At 38.7% G+C, this 17042-nt stretch overlaps 1 protein-coding gene across 1 annotated transcript; it reads right to left on the bottom strand.

Annotated features, from left to right (window-relative positions):
• Positions 1 to 8187: 8187 nt before the first annotated feature.
• LOC129282422 (mucin-5AC-like) lies at positions 8188 to 15980 on the bottom strand. Its single transcript, XM_054918320.2, has 3 exons — positions 15875 to 15980; positions 12079 to 13863; positions 8188 to 11432 (listed from the first exon to the last, which is right to left on the bottom strand). Exons 1-3 carry the CDS (start codon positions 15897 to 15899, stop codon positions 11122 to 11124), a joined length of 2121 nt encoding a protein of 706 aa, XP_054774295.2. The 5' UTR covers positions 15900 to 15980; the 3' UTR covers positions 8188 to 11121.
• Between the last annotated feature and the right edge of the window lie 1062 nt (positions 15981 to 17042).

A 17042-nucleotide genomic window follows, 5' to 3' on the forward strand; every position in this document is an offset into this window, starting at 1 on the left:
AGGCCTAGCAAATAGGACTTGCATTACGGGGACTAGGATCAACTTAAATTTCACGCACAATTGAACTTGTCAGTGAAGGACTAAACTTAGACACGAATTAAACTGGACGTGTCTCACAAAAGTGAGATCGTCTTAACCAACTTCATGATGGCGAATGATGGCAACCGGGTCACTCAAATGATACGTGTTTAGACAATGTATATGATTTACTGAACTTGCACTTTGAAGACTGAGAAAAAGCGTGGACTAGTCTTAAAGGTATCTGGGCATGAATAATATAGGCCCTAAAGGACAGTTTTCTTTCGGAACCTTTGGCTTTCGAATACTATATTTTCTCCTTCAGGCTTTCCGGATTCTTTCCTTAAAACCACAAGCTCGACTAACTGTCAAAAGATGGGACCCCTTTCCTCTTCTATCAGTCACCTATATCTCTTGACAACAGGTTCGAACTTCTATTTAGTCACGCTCTCCGATTGTGACGTAAGTGATATATTTTTCTTTTTCCCCAATTTTCTAATGTCGTCAAATCGAAATCAAAACAAAAGGATTCCACCAAAACAATGAGTCGAAGCTGAGACATAATGTTAATCACGTTAATACTGACGATAAAGATACCAAATATCTTTAATACCCTAACCCCTACCTAACACAAAGAATTAAGTCGCCTACAAAAAACCCAAACAAACCACGCTAAAATAAACTCCGATCTATTTTGGGGATATTTCTACGCAATTTCAGAAAAGTGACGATTTACCAATGTCGAAAACAATATCTATGAATTGAATGGGAGTTTTATTTTATTCTTTTTATTTTTTTGCACAACCTTTGCTCGAAGTTTTGTATGTAAACGTAACCCCAAACCCATTAGAACCCATCCCCCTCCCGATCTAGCGTGTAGTCTTATGGTTTTGTTCAATTTCCTTTACAGAATAGGCACGCGTGTATAAATATGCCAAGAAAGAAACTCTATGGCAACTAAATAAAAACATGGAAATTAATGTTCATGTATAGGTTGACCTTGCTTCGGTATTTCTAGGAGAATGAGGATCGATCTACAACATCATGTATAACATACTTATCGTCGCTATGGCAACATACATTCGCCCCCAAAACATGACAAATATTTCAGACAGCCTGACTCGATACTAATGGACTTCCGAAAAGTTGAATAAAATACGATTTCTTCTTTAGCTGTATGAGATAACAAAAAGTTTATGCCACCCTAATACAGAGAGGCTATATAGGTATTGCAGTGTAGACCAAAAGGCTATTTTAGACCGAAAGGGTTTAGCCCATGTGAGATTGGACTCAGAAGTAGACCAACTGCAACTAGACGAAGTGAATAATAATAAACTTGCAAATATTCGCGCGACCTCGTCATGGTAGCAAAGAAATTTGTTCTCGGAAAGTTTTCGAAATTTTGAAAAGTTGTGAGCATAATTATTCGTGATTTTCTTTTGGGGAAATTAAGAGTAATTTCCTTCAAAATGCTTTCACACAAAGCGGAATGCTACATGTATGTCCCTTGATCGATCGGGTGGGTGTTTCATAATTCTGTTCGTAAAGTTACGCACGACTGGAACATGCTCTTAGGTCATAAATCAATTACTTAGGGATATCACATAGTACAAGAAATGATCACCAGTCGTGCGTAAAGTCATTCGTATCTTACGAACAGCTTTATGAAACACACACCGGGTGTGAAAGCATATAGGTATACAAGAAATTTCCTACTAGTCTAACTAGTGATGATAATCATTGCAGCCACACACGGCCTTCTAAACCCAGGTACAGCAAACCCGGTTTATTCTTGGCTATTCCTAATTTCATTTTTTATCCGTTCAGGAAATATTCCAATACCCCGGGTAAAAATCTGAGGGACAATCTCGAAAGTCAGGGTCGGTCATTTTCAATTATGAGTCATTTGGTGGATTGGGAACTTGTCTGTGAACTGCTCGGTCACACCGACTCCAGACCGATGAAAGCTATTACGTTATTACCAATGATATACCATCGGTCGGTTTGGAGTCGGTTATATTGGTGTGACCGGGAATCGTGCTACAGTCACACTGCCGAAACCGACTCCAGACCGATCAAAGCTATTACGTTATTACCAATGATATACCATCGGTCGGTTTGGAGTCGGTTATGTTGGTGTGACTAGTGCATCGTACGTGCTGCAGTCACACTAAGAAAAACGACTCCAATCCGATCAAATCTATAACGTAATCCCCAATGACATACAATAGGTCAGTGTGGAGTCGATTGCGCTGGTGTGACAGCATTAAATCAAACTTGGATGCATGCAGACCGCACTGGCATGACTGGGGACACGTTGCATCGCGCTATTCCCCGCGTCATCCGACTTTCAAGCATTATTGTGAGAAATTTACTGGATTTTACTCAAAATTTAAACGTTACACAAATGTCAATGAATCTAAATTGATGTAGCCATGGTAAAGCACGATGATTTTAAACTCATGAAAGTGGGTAATTACGGGTAAACACAATCACCATCAGTGGTCACCACCGTCATCATGACCTTAATCATCATCGCCATCACCATCATCATTAGCAACAACAGCAACAACAACTACAAAACCATCATCCTTATCATCATCATCACCATCATCAACAGCAACAACTATATCATCATCATCACTATCATCATCATCAACAGTAACAACTATATCATCATCATCATCACCACCACCACCACCACCACCATCAGCAGTAACAACATTTACGACATCATCATCATCATTATAATCAAGAGCAACAAAAATAACATCATCATCACTATTATCATAATAACCACCACCATAATCATCATCATCATCGTATTTCTACATTTTAAAACTCTGATTTTTAGGCTTGATTTACATTTAGTTTGTACATGTATTTTGAGCATTATAAGTTACTACATTTCGTTATAGCACTGTTTATCTATATTATCATTATTATTACTATTGTCATCGTTACTAGTATTAACAACAACAACAACAACAATAATAATAATAATAATAGATAGCCAAGACAGACAACCAAGCGCGATTGGTCCTTAACGCGTCGCGTGATATGATTCGAAATCAGTGTATTTTCCCAGCCGGTCCATGAAATATATTTTTATACGTGTATGGCGCCCTCTAGTGGAATAGATGTTACCAATTACAGGGATATAATCATGTGGGACTGAAGTAGCCATTGTTTGCAATCGGTCAACACTCGATATCAATGGGAATCAATTTTGGGACCGGACTGTGGAATTTAAGTGATCCGACATCCAATTTAGATTTAACGTTAGATCTGACTAGATCTAACATTAGACTTCCTTCATTTACTAAAATAGAGCTTAGATTTCTGTACTACATGAATAACCGTCTTTTTGACCTGGGGATTTATTGAACAATTTCGTGATATGTATATATATTGGTGAGTGCAGCCAACGTAGTTCAGCGGATGGAGATTGAAGCTTAGTTTTATTTGTGGATTTGGTCTAACGTTAAGGGCAAAGATTTGTGGTGATGTCTGATGAGCAATAAGGAATAACATCAGCTTTTGGACGAGAAAGTTGGGTAAGTAGATCTAGATTTAATTAGGCCTAGGTCTAGATCTATAAGTTAGGTCTAACTTTTCAACGTGTTAGATCTACAATAAATCTAGACTAACAGAGTTTAAAAGCTAGAGAAATCTATTCTCGATCTAATTCGTTAAAGTTAGTGCTAACGAAACGTTAGATTTGGTCCTGGACCTGGTTCGACAACAGAAAGATAAGGACCACCATCAACATTAGGGCCTGCAGCCGCGACCTAGTCTAACAGAGATCTAGTCATGCTTCCCAAGTTAGATCAGAATCTGCACATGATGATGACTCAACATGCATTCTCGGTCTGCCTTGACCTTGTGTCCTGGACCTGAACCGGACTCTAGATCTAGATCTAAACCAACTTGATTTTGATTAGAAAAAGGCCGTTCACTTTACCTAACGTTAGACTAACGTTATACCAGTCCCATCAGTCACTGTGAATATCATAAACAAGTATAGTTAGATCTGCTGCATACATCCTAGGCCTAGATCTGTGTAGATCTAGATCTATCTTCATCATTCAAGGCTATGTAATGTAACAGATATTGACTGATGGGGTGTGTAAAATAACATTCTTTGGACCGCCTGAAGGATTTACATTTTCCATCGTGATCATATTTTCCCGAAGCGCGCAGCGCTGAGGGAAAATATAACCCCTCGGGAAAATATAAATCCGGCGGTCCAAAGAATGTTTATATTACATATTACCCCATCAATCAATATCTCTCTAATATTATTATCCTTATCCTTATTATTATTATTTTTATTATTATCATTTACTTTTATTATTATTATCATTATTATTATTATTCAAATGCATTGGACCCATGTATGAAGAACAGATCTATTAAAGCACGGAGCTCTGAAATGGGTCATCCAACCGTCAAATCCACTCGTATTAGTGTTATGAAAGTCTTTGATTATGTTACACTGTGTTTTTATGATTTTAGAAAGAAAACAAACATTAATGATCATGATCATCATCATGATCACCACCATCAACAATCGCCCCAACATCACCATCGCCACCACCGCTACTACTCCAACAACAATCATCATCATCATCAGTAGCAGCAACATCAATATTTTAACCATGCACCACTATCATTCTAATCACGCCTTTTACTATTTTGATCTCATGCATGAATCCAAAGGAAGTAATATATTCCATCTATTTCCCCCCTAATTTTCTAAAAATATCAGATTCCTAAGTTTCACATGAGGATTATCAAAATTACCACAATGAATCAAAGTCAACATATAGGACCTATTCGGTTTGATGGATGAATAGATAATCGTATCATAGCTTATTAAAACTCAACATGCTCAATGGCCCTATGATAAAAAAATCTAAGCAACGAACTTTTTAAATGAGTGATAGAAATAAAGACATAAAGAGAACGACAATTCAATATTTTTCATGAATCACCCTAAGTTTCCGTTGTTGTTATACAATCGATAGATCACATTTAGCTGAAGCAAATCAAAATACACGCTTTGTTGCAAGCAGCATGATGCAGCCCAGCATCCGATAGCAAATCTACGATTAATTACAAAATATATGATAGATCTTGGAAATCCAAATAGATTTGCAATAATGGTCGAATTGATTCGTGTAACATCCCCATATGTCTTACGTTGCTGCTGTTCAAAGTGGTAGCGGCATATGAGCTTCGACTAGATTCTTAACAGTTCTAACTCTTCAACAACGGTAACTATATCTTTTTTGTAAACAAATTTTCCGCATTACTCCTATATGTTTTAGATCGCATGCTCGATCTGTAATGAAAATCATAAGTCAGACAAATTTGGAACCAGTGGAATTCGAACCTGCCATGCAGTGGCGTAACTACAGGGGGGGGGGGGGGAGGGGGCACGTGCCCCCCCCCCATCGGCTGGCAAAAAAAACGGGGAAAAGGAGAAAAAGAAGGAGAAAGGAAGAGAAACGTAGTGGGAAAGAATTTATTGTTCATTATAATGTTATATTATATTATAATTATATTACATAAGAAAAATATTTTTCATAACTTTATGAAACATAATTTGCTCAGGGCCTATCTTCATTATTCCTGGTGCTCGCATTGTCTGTTTAACGACTATAATCCGTTTGTACTAAAACCTCCCGTTTTCAAGTCAATACATACCAAATATATTTCCTCGCACTTCGAGTTATTATAGTTTTTTGTAGTGACATTTGCTTCTTTTTCATGAATACTTAAAGTGATTGCCCCATTATAAGGTTTTAATATAAAACAGTTTCTGTACGTGCTTACGTTCGCATTAGTGGGTTGGTGAGATATGTCTGTCCTTCATGAATTCCTAAAATCAGTCCTTAAAAATTTCAATTTTTCTGATCTGAATATTAAAAAAAAAAATTAGCTCGCGCTTCGTGCTCGCATCATTTGGTTAGTGAAATATGTGTGGTCTTATAGTGATTTCCTACAACCAAGCCTTAGAATGCCCCTCTTCAATTCGGAATTTCCTAAATTTTCAGCTCGCGCTTCGCGCTCGCAATATTTGATTAGTGAGATGCGTCTGTTAACCATGAATACAATGACTATAAGTGCTTCTTGTGTTTAGATGTAATTCAAGCAAAATCAGCAAGCGCTTGGCACTCGCATTAGATGACTGTGGTGAGAGATGTATACTCTAAATGGATTCCTAAAATATAGTCCTTAAAATGTCCCTGTTTAGGGTCTATACAAAAATTTCAACTCGCGCTTCGCGCTCGTATTGTTTGTTAAGCGAGACAGGTACGTATCATGATTACAAAAAAATGCTTATAATGTCCCTTTTAGGTCTGAATATAAAAAAAATTCAGTTTGCACTTCGCGCTCGCATTATTTCATCAGTGAGATAAATACCCGTTTAATGGCACTGCCCTCAAAATGTCTCTATTAGGTCAGTATACCTGGCAACTGAGCGCGCTTTGAGCGCTCGCTAAATGACTCAAAATTTTTGCCGGTGCCCCCCCCCCCCCCAATACCGCGACCCACGGTACGCCACTGCTGCCATCTACTGCTTTCCGGGCAGCGACTTAACCACCAGGCTATTCTGGTTCACGGCAAAATCACGATGAACTGGAATTCAAATACCCTCGATCCTCTTTCTGACTCATTAATATGCAAATGCAGTCCGCAATAAAGAGGCTTTTAATAGGAGGAAATTATAATTTGTTAACAAATTTTCGGCATTACTGCTATGTGTTTAAGATTGCATGCTCGATCTGTAATGAAAATCATAAGTCAGAAAAAATTGGAATCAGTGGGATTCGAACCTTCAATCTACTGCTTTCCGGGCAGCGACTTAATTAACCACCGGGCTATTCTGGTTCACGGCTAAATAACTATATCATCGCCATAGCTACATTAACAAACAGCCAATCACATTAATGCACCCATTGCACTTCCTCGCAAGGAATCTCGGAAATAAAAATCCCTATCTCTCCTCCAATCTCCCATGTCTTTCTATAAATAAAAGATGCAAACGTCCTTGCGGAAGATGAAGAAGTTTAACCACAATGATTCACTTCCATGTTGACTTCCATCCATCATTCCTTGAGAGAGAAAGGCCCAGGTGAATCGTGCGATTGTGAACTTCTAAAGGTAGGTCATCATCAGTTTGTAAACAAAGACGAGGGGGTAGGAGAAGCACATCACATCTTTACGATGTTTGCGACGAGATCAATCAATATATAGATGGTGTAAATACATATGTATAAACATTATGGTAATCACATGTTCTCTTTGTTGTAAGTATTTTTTTCTTGTTACATTCGACATATCGGTAAACTTGTTTTAATCAACAAACTAGACTAGACCTTGTAACTTGGGAAAGTTCTTTAATAAAGGAAATAGTAAATCAGAAACATTTTTCTCAAGGATTTAAGAATTCGCTGGATGCTTCGGCATGTTTGTTTTGCTGTTGCACTTCTGTATTCTCCATTCTATTGTTTCGGGTAATCTTTCCCGATTCCAGGGGAAAATTAGGTTTCTTTTTCGGCCAGTTCAAACTCACTTTTTAGTGAATAAAAAAACAGTGAAAATCATTTGGCACTTATCATCGAATATATACAAACATGACAAATCGGCTAATTGATCAATGTAAAGGATTACGCAATTCAACAATATTGTCGACGTAGATGCAATCTGCGTACGTTCAACAAAGTGTCGTTAGACGTGTTAGACGGCCCTCACAATCGATCTGAATATTTTATATCAAAAGATTAAAACGGCTAGCACCTTCAACCATCGTCTCATGGTTCCGATACAATAAAGTTAAATACTCTAATATCTTGCGAACTCTTTTCTCAGACCGTGACCGGACTTTATCTTTAAACGGCAGTAGTATGCAAGCATACTAAAATACAGCATGTACACTTTATTTGAAGACAGTTTCATCTTCTTGCCCATACTACCTATTACCCTCTTTAGGGGCAGCACGAGGTTATTTTGACAAAGGGGTGGGGGTAATACGACCTTTTTTTCTTCAAATTTAATAATAGAGGTGACCTTCAAATTTAATGATAGAGGTGACATAAGAGTTACACGACCCTTGCCCCCTTTACGGTGTCCTTTCTATTCTTACTTTTCTTATTCTTTCCGTTTCAGTACTTCATTTCATTTTCCCCTGCCCCTGGTAACGCCGCTCCCGACCCCATCGTGGCGTAATGAGCAAAAAAAACTGAGCGGAGCAAAACATGGTATATGGAGCAAAAATTTAAAGAAAAAAGGAAAATGTCACGAGCGAGCACATTTTTACCCTCTTAATAATAAAAGCTAGTTTTGTGATAGATTTTGAAAATACATTTATAAAAATGACATATGTGTACCCTTTTCCCTTTCTCATTTTTTCTTAAGGTGGTGGTAGAAATATCTTTGGGGCATGCCCCCTACCCTCCCCCCATTTACCCATACTCCACAGGTTATGCCATTCTTATTAAAGGGAAGAGAAATTAACACGGGAATTCTAAATCTAGGTCCATGATATGCTTTCCTCTCGTTCCACTCATTCCACTTCCGTTATGGGAGAATTCCCCCAACAGCAAGGCCTAACATCATATCGATTTCGAATGTTCGGTGTAAAGAACCCAAAAAATGTGAAACGCTCACCAAACGTCAAAATTCAGAGGCGATAATTATATTCGCATATGTCATTTTTTGATGGGGCACTCGATCAAATTAATGTAAATACTGAGATTGCACAATAATTTATCCCATATAAAACAATGGTATAATCTAGTATTGAATCGTAATAGTGGCATGCATAATGGAGTTTACCAAAATTAAAGATAAGCTCGTATGTTTTTTTTCTTTTGTAGTCTAAATGGGTGAGGCATCGCTTTCATTTCAGCTAACACTTGGCCTCTTCCCGAGACATTCTGTATTCTATTCCCTAAGATATCGATTGATATGATTTCTATTCCATTTCCTTTCTCGTTGGAGAAGTCATTGCCTTCCGCTGAAAGATTCCAAAGTCATCGACTTCGGGTCGATTTCCGTTCCACTGCGCATATCACCTACCTTACTCGACCCCGAAAAATAATAGCATGAAACTTGGATTTATTATCACCAGATTGATCAACTCCCTCGATTAGAATCCTGTCAAGAATGATCGTATACGAAGTAGAAAAACATTGGCTTTGCTAATCTAGCATAATAGCCTTCATGAATGTCATGAATAACCTATAAAAAAAAAAAGAAACACCCATATTAATAAGGAAAATGAAATAAAGAAAAAAAAATTGCCAAAAACACCCCCGAAACGCATTTAAAGATTTTAAACTAATTTTACATTTTTTTTCTTCAAATGTCAGAGTGAAGAAACAGACAGTTGCAATGACACCGCTTACCATGGAATGCTGTTGCAAGGATTCCGTGTTCTGGCTTCATTTTAGATGAATCTCTTGGAATTCGACAAAGTGTCACAGAGATTATTAATTACAAATTAACGAACAACAAGATCACAGCCAAGCAAAAAGGCATAAATGATTTTCCTGCCAAAGTCGGGATGAAGCCTCAAAATCTATTTGACGAACATCATTCATCCATAACGTCAGAACAAATATGAAGGTTGCACAAATAATTCCCTTCGCTTTTTGTTATTTGGAGCCGTTTTACTTTTTGACTTATTTACTTAGAAGTCTTAGTCATGTTAATCAACTGATTCGACTAAAATCATTGATTCAGCCTTTAAAAGTGGATAATGGTCGGGGAAATACAAATACATAAAGCTCTCACTGCCTCTCCCAAGCCCTTATCTATTGCAAATGTTTAGGGTGCCCCTCACATTGATTCAAACATAATAATGTGGCATGGCTTTTAACATTTCATCCCTCCACCTACACACTTCACTATCTCTTCCGCTCTGAACCTTCCGCCTACCCCTACGGATCGCTCTTCGACTGAGCCGATTGTAATCACATTTGGTACCGGTTTCATAAAGAATTCATGTATTAACGTCAAGGGTAAATTGCACTTAACGCAGGTCTTACAACCAGTTTTAAGCAATAACCCCTTTATAATTTTCCTCTGAGAGCGTGTGTTTCCCTACAAATTGTTGAAGGGATTGAGGATCGAGGTTCGAGTCCTGGTCACGTCTTTCAGACGTTAAAGGTCAGTCCCAGACGGGACCTAATGGATATGGCGATTTAAAACAGGCATTATGCTCCCAAAACCAAGATTTCAATGCAACTCCCGTCAGAAAATATTTTGTGTGTAAAATAGCCACACCCCCCCCCCCCCGCCATAACGGCGCAGCCGAAACTTTACTATATGAACGGGCACATCAATAGGTCATTCTATTTATACACCAAGAAATATGCATAGATATTCACATTCACAATCAAAAATGTAAACTTCATCAACATGGTGGCTCAGTGGTATAGCCTCGTGAACGGGAGGTCGTGGGTTCGATCCCCAGCAGATTGAGTCATACCAAAGACTTTAAAATGGGACCCTCTGCATTCTTGCCAGGTGCTCGAGGTATGACAATCGGAAAGGTTTTTGTAATGTGTTTTGTTATGCAGGACCTGCTGGAAGAGCAGCTTACAGCTGAGAGTGGCTACCCTGGGTAAAAAAGAGTTATTATCAATAACAATAGGCCTGTACGTAACATATTGTTAAGTTGTTAAAATACAATCAATGCAAAGACGGCGATTACTCATTCGTCTGTTGTGTAACAGGTCTAATCTTTCTGCACTTACAGGGGTTTTATGATTGAATAAGATTATTGCCAAAGTTAGTGCTTCTGAGACAATAAAAGAACAAGGAATTTTGTCAGATCTGACAACAAGTCTGACAACAAAATATTGATAAAACACTCCCAAGGGGAGAGTCTCCTTGTTTACTTTTTTTTCAGACTATTTGCCAGATCTGACGACTTTCCCTGACTCTGATTTGATGAGAGGGCACTGTTACGATGGTAACTGTCCGAGAAAACGTGGGACAGGTCCTTTCATGAAAGGCTACCGGGTAGCGGCTACTCAGACCTAATTATCTTGCAACGCCCCATTAATACGAGAAATATCTCAGAACTCATTCTTGAATAAACTTACCACTAACGAAGTAAGCTGAAGGAGTACTTGCAATGTTTCCTAATCCATCCTCAGCCGTGACCACCAACCTGTACGAGCCCCCTAGAGGAACACTGATGTTCCAGCATCCCGAACCGGAGGAGATAAGGGAAGAATGCACCTGGGTCTCGGGATGGGTCGTGTTGTCATGGTTACGCCGGACAAGGTGGGCGTGGTAGGTGAAGTTGGAGAGAGCAAGTGATGTGTTGCAGAGACACACACTCGCAGACAACAGGGCGGTTTCAACCTCGCAGAGACAAGGAGCCGGAACAGCTAGAAAGGGGGGAAAAGATTAAGAGTCACCAAAACGTCGTTTTCATTAAATGCATAGTGCATGTTTTTACAGTTCGTATTTCTGGAGGTGAAAAGGAGCAGGTGCAGGAACAGCTAAGAGCGGTAATAAAAAAAATAATCATGTAAACATAGGTTTTATTGATATGCCATTTTGCATATGTATATTTCGAATCTCTGCACCAGGAACGACTAAGAAGGGTAATAGAATAAGAATCATTCGTTGTATTAATATTCTATACTTATTCTTTTATAGTATGTACTTCTTGGTCTGTCAAAGATCCAGGAAAGGAGGGTTGACTGAAAATAATTTAACATTATCTAATTCATATTTTTATTTTTTTTTAAATGTTCTCTTGATTGAATAGGGCTTGGATGATTAGTAAAGGGTGATGGGGTCAAGTAGCTACTCTTAAATGGATAAACATTTTACTGCTCATTGTAAAGGTATTGATTATGACGATAATTTAAGTAAACTTCAAAATTTTTGTTTTCCCCAAAACATATCATTTATAAATCTACACATCATCACCGGTGGTGTGCAAAACAGTTTTTATAAGGCAAAATATACAAATTGACCCTAAATACAAATCTATTTTCTTCAATAAGATAGAAATTTTAAAAATACCTGGTACTTCAATAGCTGTAGTAGCCTCCGTGTATATCGTCGATTCAGTTGTCGTATCGCCAGTGCCATCGAATTCCATCTCTCCAGATGATGATGTTTCTAGTGTCCAAAGCTCTAAAGGAGCAGTTCCTTCTGCTACATCAGTCAGGTCCGTGATGAGATCAGTTTCTATGTCCATATCGGTGGCAGGAACTGTTTCATTAGTCATGCCTAACTGTGTTGCTGCTTCGGTAACAACCCCAATGCTACCTACCTCCAGTGGATATTCTGTGGTCGTCGGTACAGTACTCGCGTCGGTCGTATTGAAGGACGGCTCGTCTACCTGCGTAGTTGGTTCAAGACTGACAGGGTCAAACGTAGAGAGCGTCCCATCAGTGCCTCCATCAGACATGGTTGACATTTCCACGGGCTTCTGCTCTGTTGGCAAGATTGTGGATTGTGCACTTGGTGCGGATGTTTGCATTGTTTGATAAACTTCCGTATTCGAAATCTCAGTTGACAAGTCGGTAACCTTAGGAAATCCAGTGACTAGCGATTCGACACTTACTGCTTCTGTTGTTTCTACTTGACTCACAGTCGTAAATAAATCTGGTTGTTTAGTGGTATCAATTTGCCTGACTGTTGTAGGTTTCATAACTGTTGCATCAGGTAATCGAGTTTGCGTTTCCGACACAGTATCTAACTCTCCTATGGTGGTCAAAAGAACTGCCACTGATGTTGAAGAATATGTGCCAACATCGGCGTCAGTAGTTGCACTTGAGTTAGAAACAATATCACTTTCTGTCACACCATGTATCGAGGTGATAATGTACTCTGAGGCAACCCTCGGCGAGGATCTCAGTCCAGGCTCTCCAGGAATAGGGGATTTAGACTGGTCCTTGGGAGTAGTCTGAAGCACTTCCTCAGATGGAACAGAACTCGATGAGAGCCTTGTGGGATCGGGTGTCTCTGAATTGTTTGCAATTACATCCACTTGACGGGTGATATCTCCAGGAATAGGTGTTTTGGAATGGTTTATTGAAGTAACCTCAAGCATTTCCTCAGAGGGAATATAACTCGATGAGACCCTTGTGGTAATTGATGGCTTTGGACTGCTTGAAGTAAGAAACCCTTGGCTGACATTATCAACAGGACTGGGGGTTATATAATGACCCTCTGAAGTAAATCGTGTGACTTCCTTAGGTGGCACATAGCTTGGTGAGACCACTGTGGTGCCAGACGGCTCTGAACTTCTTGAAGTAATAGGTCCCTCGCTGATATTATCCACATGACCAGTTGTTTCAGAATGGTCCTCTGAAGTAACATGAGTCACTTTCTTCGATGGTTCATAACTTGGTGTGATGCCTGTGGTGAAGGACGTTCCTGAAGTGGCTGAGGTGACAGCCATTCCACTGATATTATCAGGGCTTGGCGTCGACCCGTTTCCTAGATCTGTCCTTACGACTGTAGTCCTTGTTTGATCCCTTTGGGATGCACTAACAATAGGTTGTAAAGTCGATGAACTGGCTGGTGAATTTGTTGTATTTAAAACATCGCTACTGCTTTTTGTAAAGTTTTGCTCGGAATGTGCCTTTGAAGTTTCCACCAGTAACAGCGGTGTAGTCCCAAGGTTTGTGTGAACGCTGCTAACTGTTCTTTGGGAAGGACTACTGACTGGGAACTCAGTTCTAATTTCAGTTGCTTTTGTAGTACTTGTGTTCGTGTATCTTAGGCTCAGGCTGCCAATAGGTGGCGCTGTGCTGGTTTGAGGTGACGACCATGTTGATTGCACGACGGTTAGTATTGCTGTGGGCAAAAGAAAAATGATAATCAAACATATTTTATTTGAGCCTGATGAGTGCTGTTGAAAGGGTCACCAGATATTTGAAGAGGACCTCTTTCGTACAGTGAATGTTTCCCAAATTTGTGAAAGGAAAACACTTAGTTTTAAAAGCCGTGTATAGTCAAAATAAAATTCAATTCAATTTAAAAAAAAAAAAATCCCCAAATTGATATTCTTTTTCATATGTCATACATATCAAATTTTATAGTACAATGAAATGAAACAAATGAAATATTTGATATGAATACAGTATACAAACATTATGATGGCGATTAATTTATTAATTAAGCGTGAATCATCTTCAGTCAAAACACCCTCCCAAAAAAAAAATAAGTTACAGAACCAAATATATCATATGAAGAGTATATCAACTATATAAGATAGTCCTAGGCAATAAAGATTTTATCTCAAGTTCAGCGGTCAAAGAAAACTCGGTGACTTCCCCTCTGACTTATGCTTCAGATGGTTAAGGACTACTGGAGGAAATGGCGTCATAAATACATCGAAAAGGAGTGACTGATAATGGATTTTATTATCGTAAGGACGGAAATCCGAGTTTATTAGCCGGGAAATTCCTTGCCGCAGGACTAGGGATAGTATTGATTTATATCACTGTTTCTACACCAGTCTGGAGCTCAGTTAAACATGGTAAACAAAATCTATGAAAAAGTATGTTATATGTACATCTTCAGACGTTATTATCACTTTCTAAGCGTGTATAGATTTTCATATCGAATGGAAGATTGTCATGTCTCTCGACAAGGTGTAAAAAAATCACATCCGTATATGATGTTTAGTTTTGAGGAAAAACAAGGAAATAAAACAGCAAAATATTGCGTGAATATTTTACTGATATGAAGTTAGAAATACACCCTTTATTGTATATTTTTGACAAATAACCTTCTAAAACAGAAATTCCTAATCACGGAGTATAGAAAATAATTAAATGATATTCATGATGAACTCAGAGCCTACACTGTCAGAATCGGATGTAGTTGTAAATGACGGACCACCGGTGAGTGTTAGGTAATCACACCATTGCACTGTTAGTTAATCGTCTAACGCAATGGTTGTTGAATAAGGGAAATTAACAACACATTAAACACTGAAAGTTTGAATGCATATGCTTAATTAAAGAATTCAGAAGTGCATGGTTTATCACTGAAAGTTTGAATGCATATGCTTAATAAAGAATTCAGAAGTCCATGGCTTATCATTCCTTTAAAAGTAATGTATGTTACATTTCAAGCTGCAGCGTAGATATTATCAACATTGACATTTGAATTTTCTTCGGTGCAATATATAGGATAACAAGCGACATGTGTCGCCTACACTTCGTCAAATCCCTGAGCATTTAGGGATTTCATCAGCGCTGCTAGTTCTGCATAAAACGCTTCAGACAGAATGCTCTTTAAGTAATTAACTTATAAATATGGTGAAACATACAAGATATCATCATAAACATCATGCGAAGAACTCTAGCTATGATGACGGTACAGTCGGTACGGTCACACCATGGACCCAAGAGAGGTGACGTGGCTAAGTGGGAAAGTGTCCGGGCTTTGAATCACAAGGTCCGAGGTCCGAATCCCACTGCATCTCTCGCGTCCTTTTGCAAGGCGTTTAACCAAATTTGCCACTCTGCATCCGGGTGTAGTAAATGGATACCCGGTAGGAAGGAATTCCTTGAATGCTCGAGCGTCCGATCAGGGTAGCCGTGCTAAAGCCGGGGTAACAGTGTGCAGCGCTTAGTAACATTGCATTAAACGCGATATAACTGTTGCATATTCATTGTTATTATTACAATTATTCAATTCAATTATGATAATAATAATTATTATTTATAAGATTTATAACATCGTTATTGTTATCAAAACCACAATTTATGTGTCATTGCACATAACGTAATAGCTTTTGTCGGTCTAGAGTCGGGTTCGCCTTTGTTACTGTTTCAATAAAAGAGAAAATACTTACCAACGATGTGTACGAGTAACTCCATTATTCCTGATCGATAGACAGATCTGTAAAATCAAGATAAATGTAGATAAAGAGAAGAGGGAATGAAAAACCAATAGTAATTATGCGCGTCACATTAGTAAATGAGGACTGCGAAGTTAAGTGAAGTGCGAGACCGTCCAAGCCCGCACAATTGCAGAAGGAAGGAAGTATATACCAGGAACCAAATCGGGGATACTGATGACTCCAAATTCACTCTAAACAAATATTGGGTAAAAGTGCTCCATGAGGGTAATCATGTGTCTAACCAACATTGGGCATTCCTTTTGGGCATTTTTATTTATCCAGTGTGATAAAAAGCTTGCCCATTCTAAAGTAATTGCTACTTAATTTTTAACCTTACTGGACAATATGCTTCCCGCATTGGGTAAAATACTGCCCCAAATTGGTTGGACACATAATTACCCTCATGGTGGTAAAAAAATTACCCAATGTTTCAACTTGTTACGTTCCCTTCTGTGTGACGCTGTCAAAATCAATGGATAAAGGCTTGGATAACACACAAATCTTGCCAAGATATGCACACTGCAGAAACTCCGGTGTTCGTTTAACACTAGCCTGGCATCTATATCGGTCCACACCAGAGAGGTGTTGAAACAACACCAGTTTGGCGTTAGGCTAACACCAATTTGGTATTTAAGCAACACCAATTAGTGTTATACGGTATATACCAATATCGGTTTTATTCTTAACTGGTTTTGTTTCAACGCTTCTCTGTTGTGGACCGATATAGATACCAGGCTGGTATTAAATCAACACCAGCGTTTTTGCAGTGTACATACATCACAACTGGAAAGACCACATTGTCCTACAAAGTGTAGACAGTGTGGAACACCTGCATGTGGATTGTGGAATCATCACAATATCGAAACCGAGCATTTTATCTTTACTAATCATACCTGCACATTGTAGGTGAGCAAACTCACACTGTCGAGGTGAACACGGTGTGAAATTGTGTTCACACTGCTAAATTTAGCATTTAACAGTGAAAAATCACACCTTCACACAGTCCATTATATACATTGTATGTGAACGCTCCCTAGAACAGTGTGAACATAATTCCACGCTGTGGTCATCTGTACAGTTTACGTTTTCACAGTATGTTCACATAGTAGACGATGTTTTT

The sequence above is a fragment of the Lytechinus pictus genome, chromosome 19 (assembly GCF_037042905.1).
Source record: "Lytechinus pictus isolate F3 Inbred chromosome 19, Lp3.0, whole genome shotgun sequence".
Lineage (NCBI taxonomy): Eukaryota > Metazoa > Echinodermata > Echinoidea > Temnopleuroida > Toxopneustidae > Lytechinus > Lytechinus pictus.

Bases quoted from the DNA above. Each gene is read 5' to 3' on its own strand.
- LOC129282422 (XM_054918320.2), bottom strand. From the start codon at position 15,899: ATGGAGTTACTCGTACACATCGTTG. The intron at 13,864-15,874 runs GTAAGTATTTTC...TTTTGCCCACAG, and splicing joins GTTACTCGTACACATCGTTG to CAATACTAACCGTCGTGCAA. The intron at 11,433-12,078 runs GTATTTTTAAAA...CCCCCTTTCTAG, and splicing joins TACAGCTATTGAAGTACCAG to CTGTTCCGGCTCCTTGTCTC.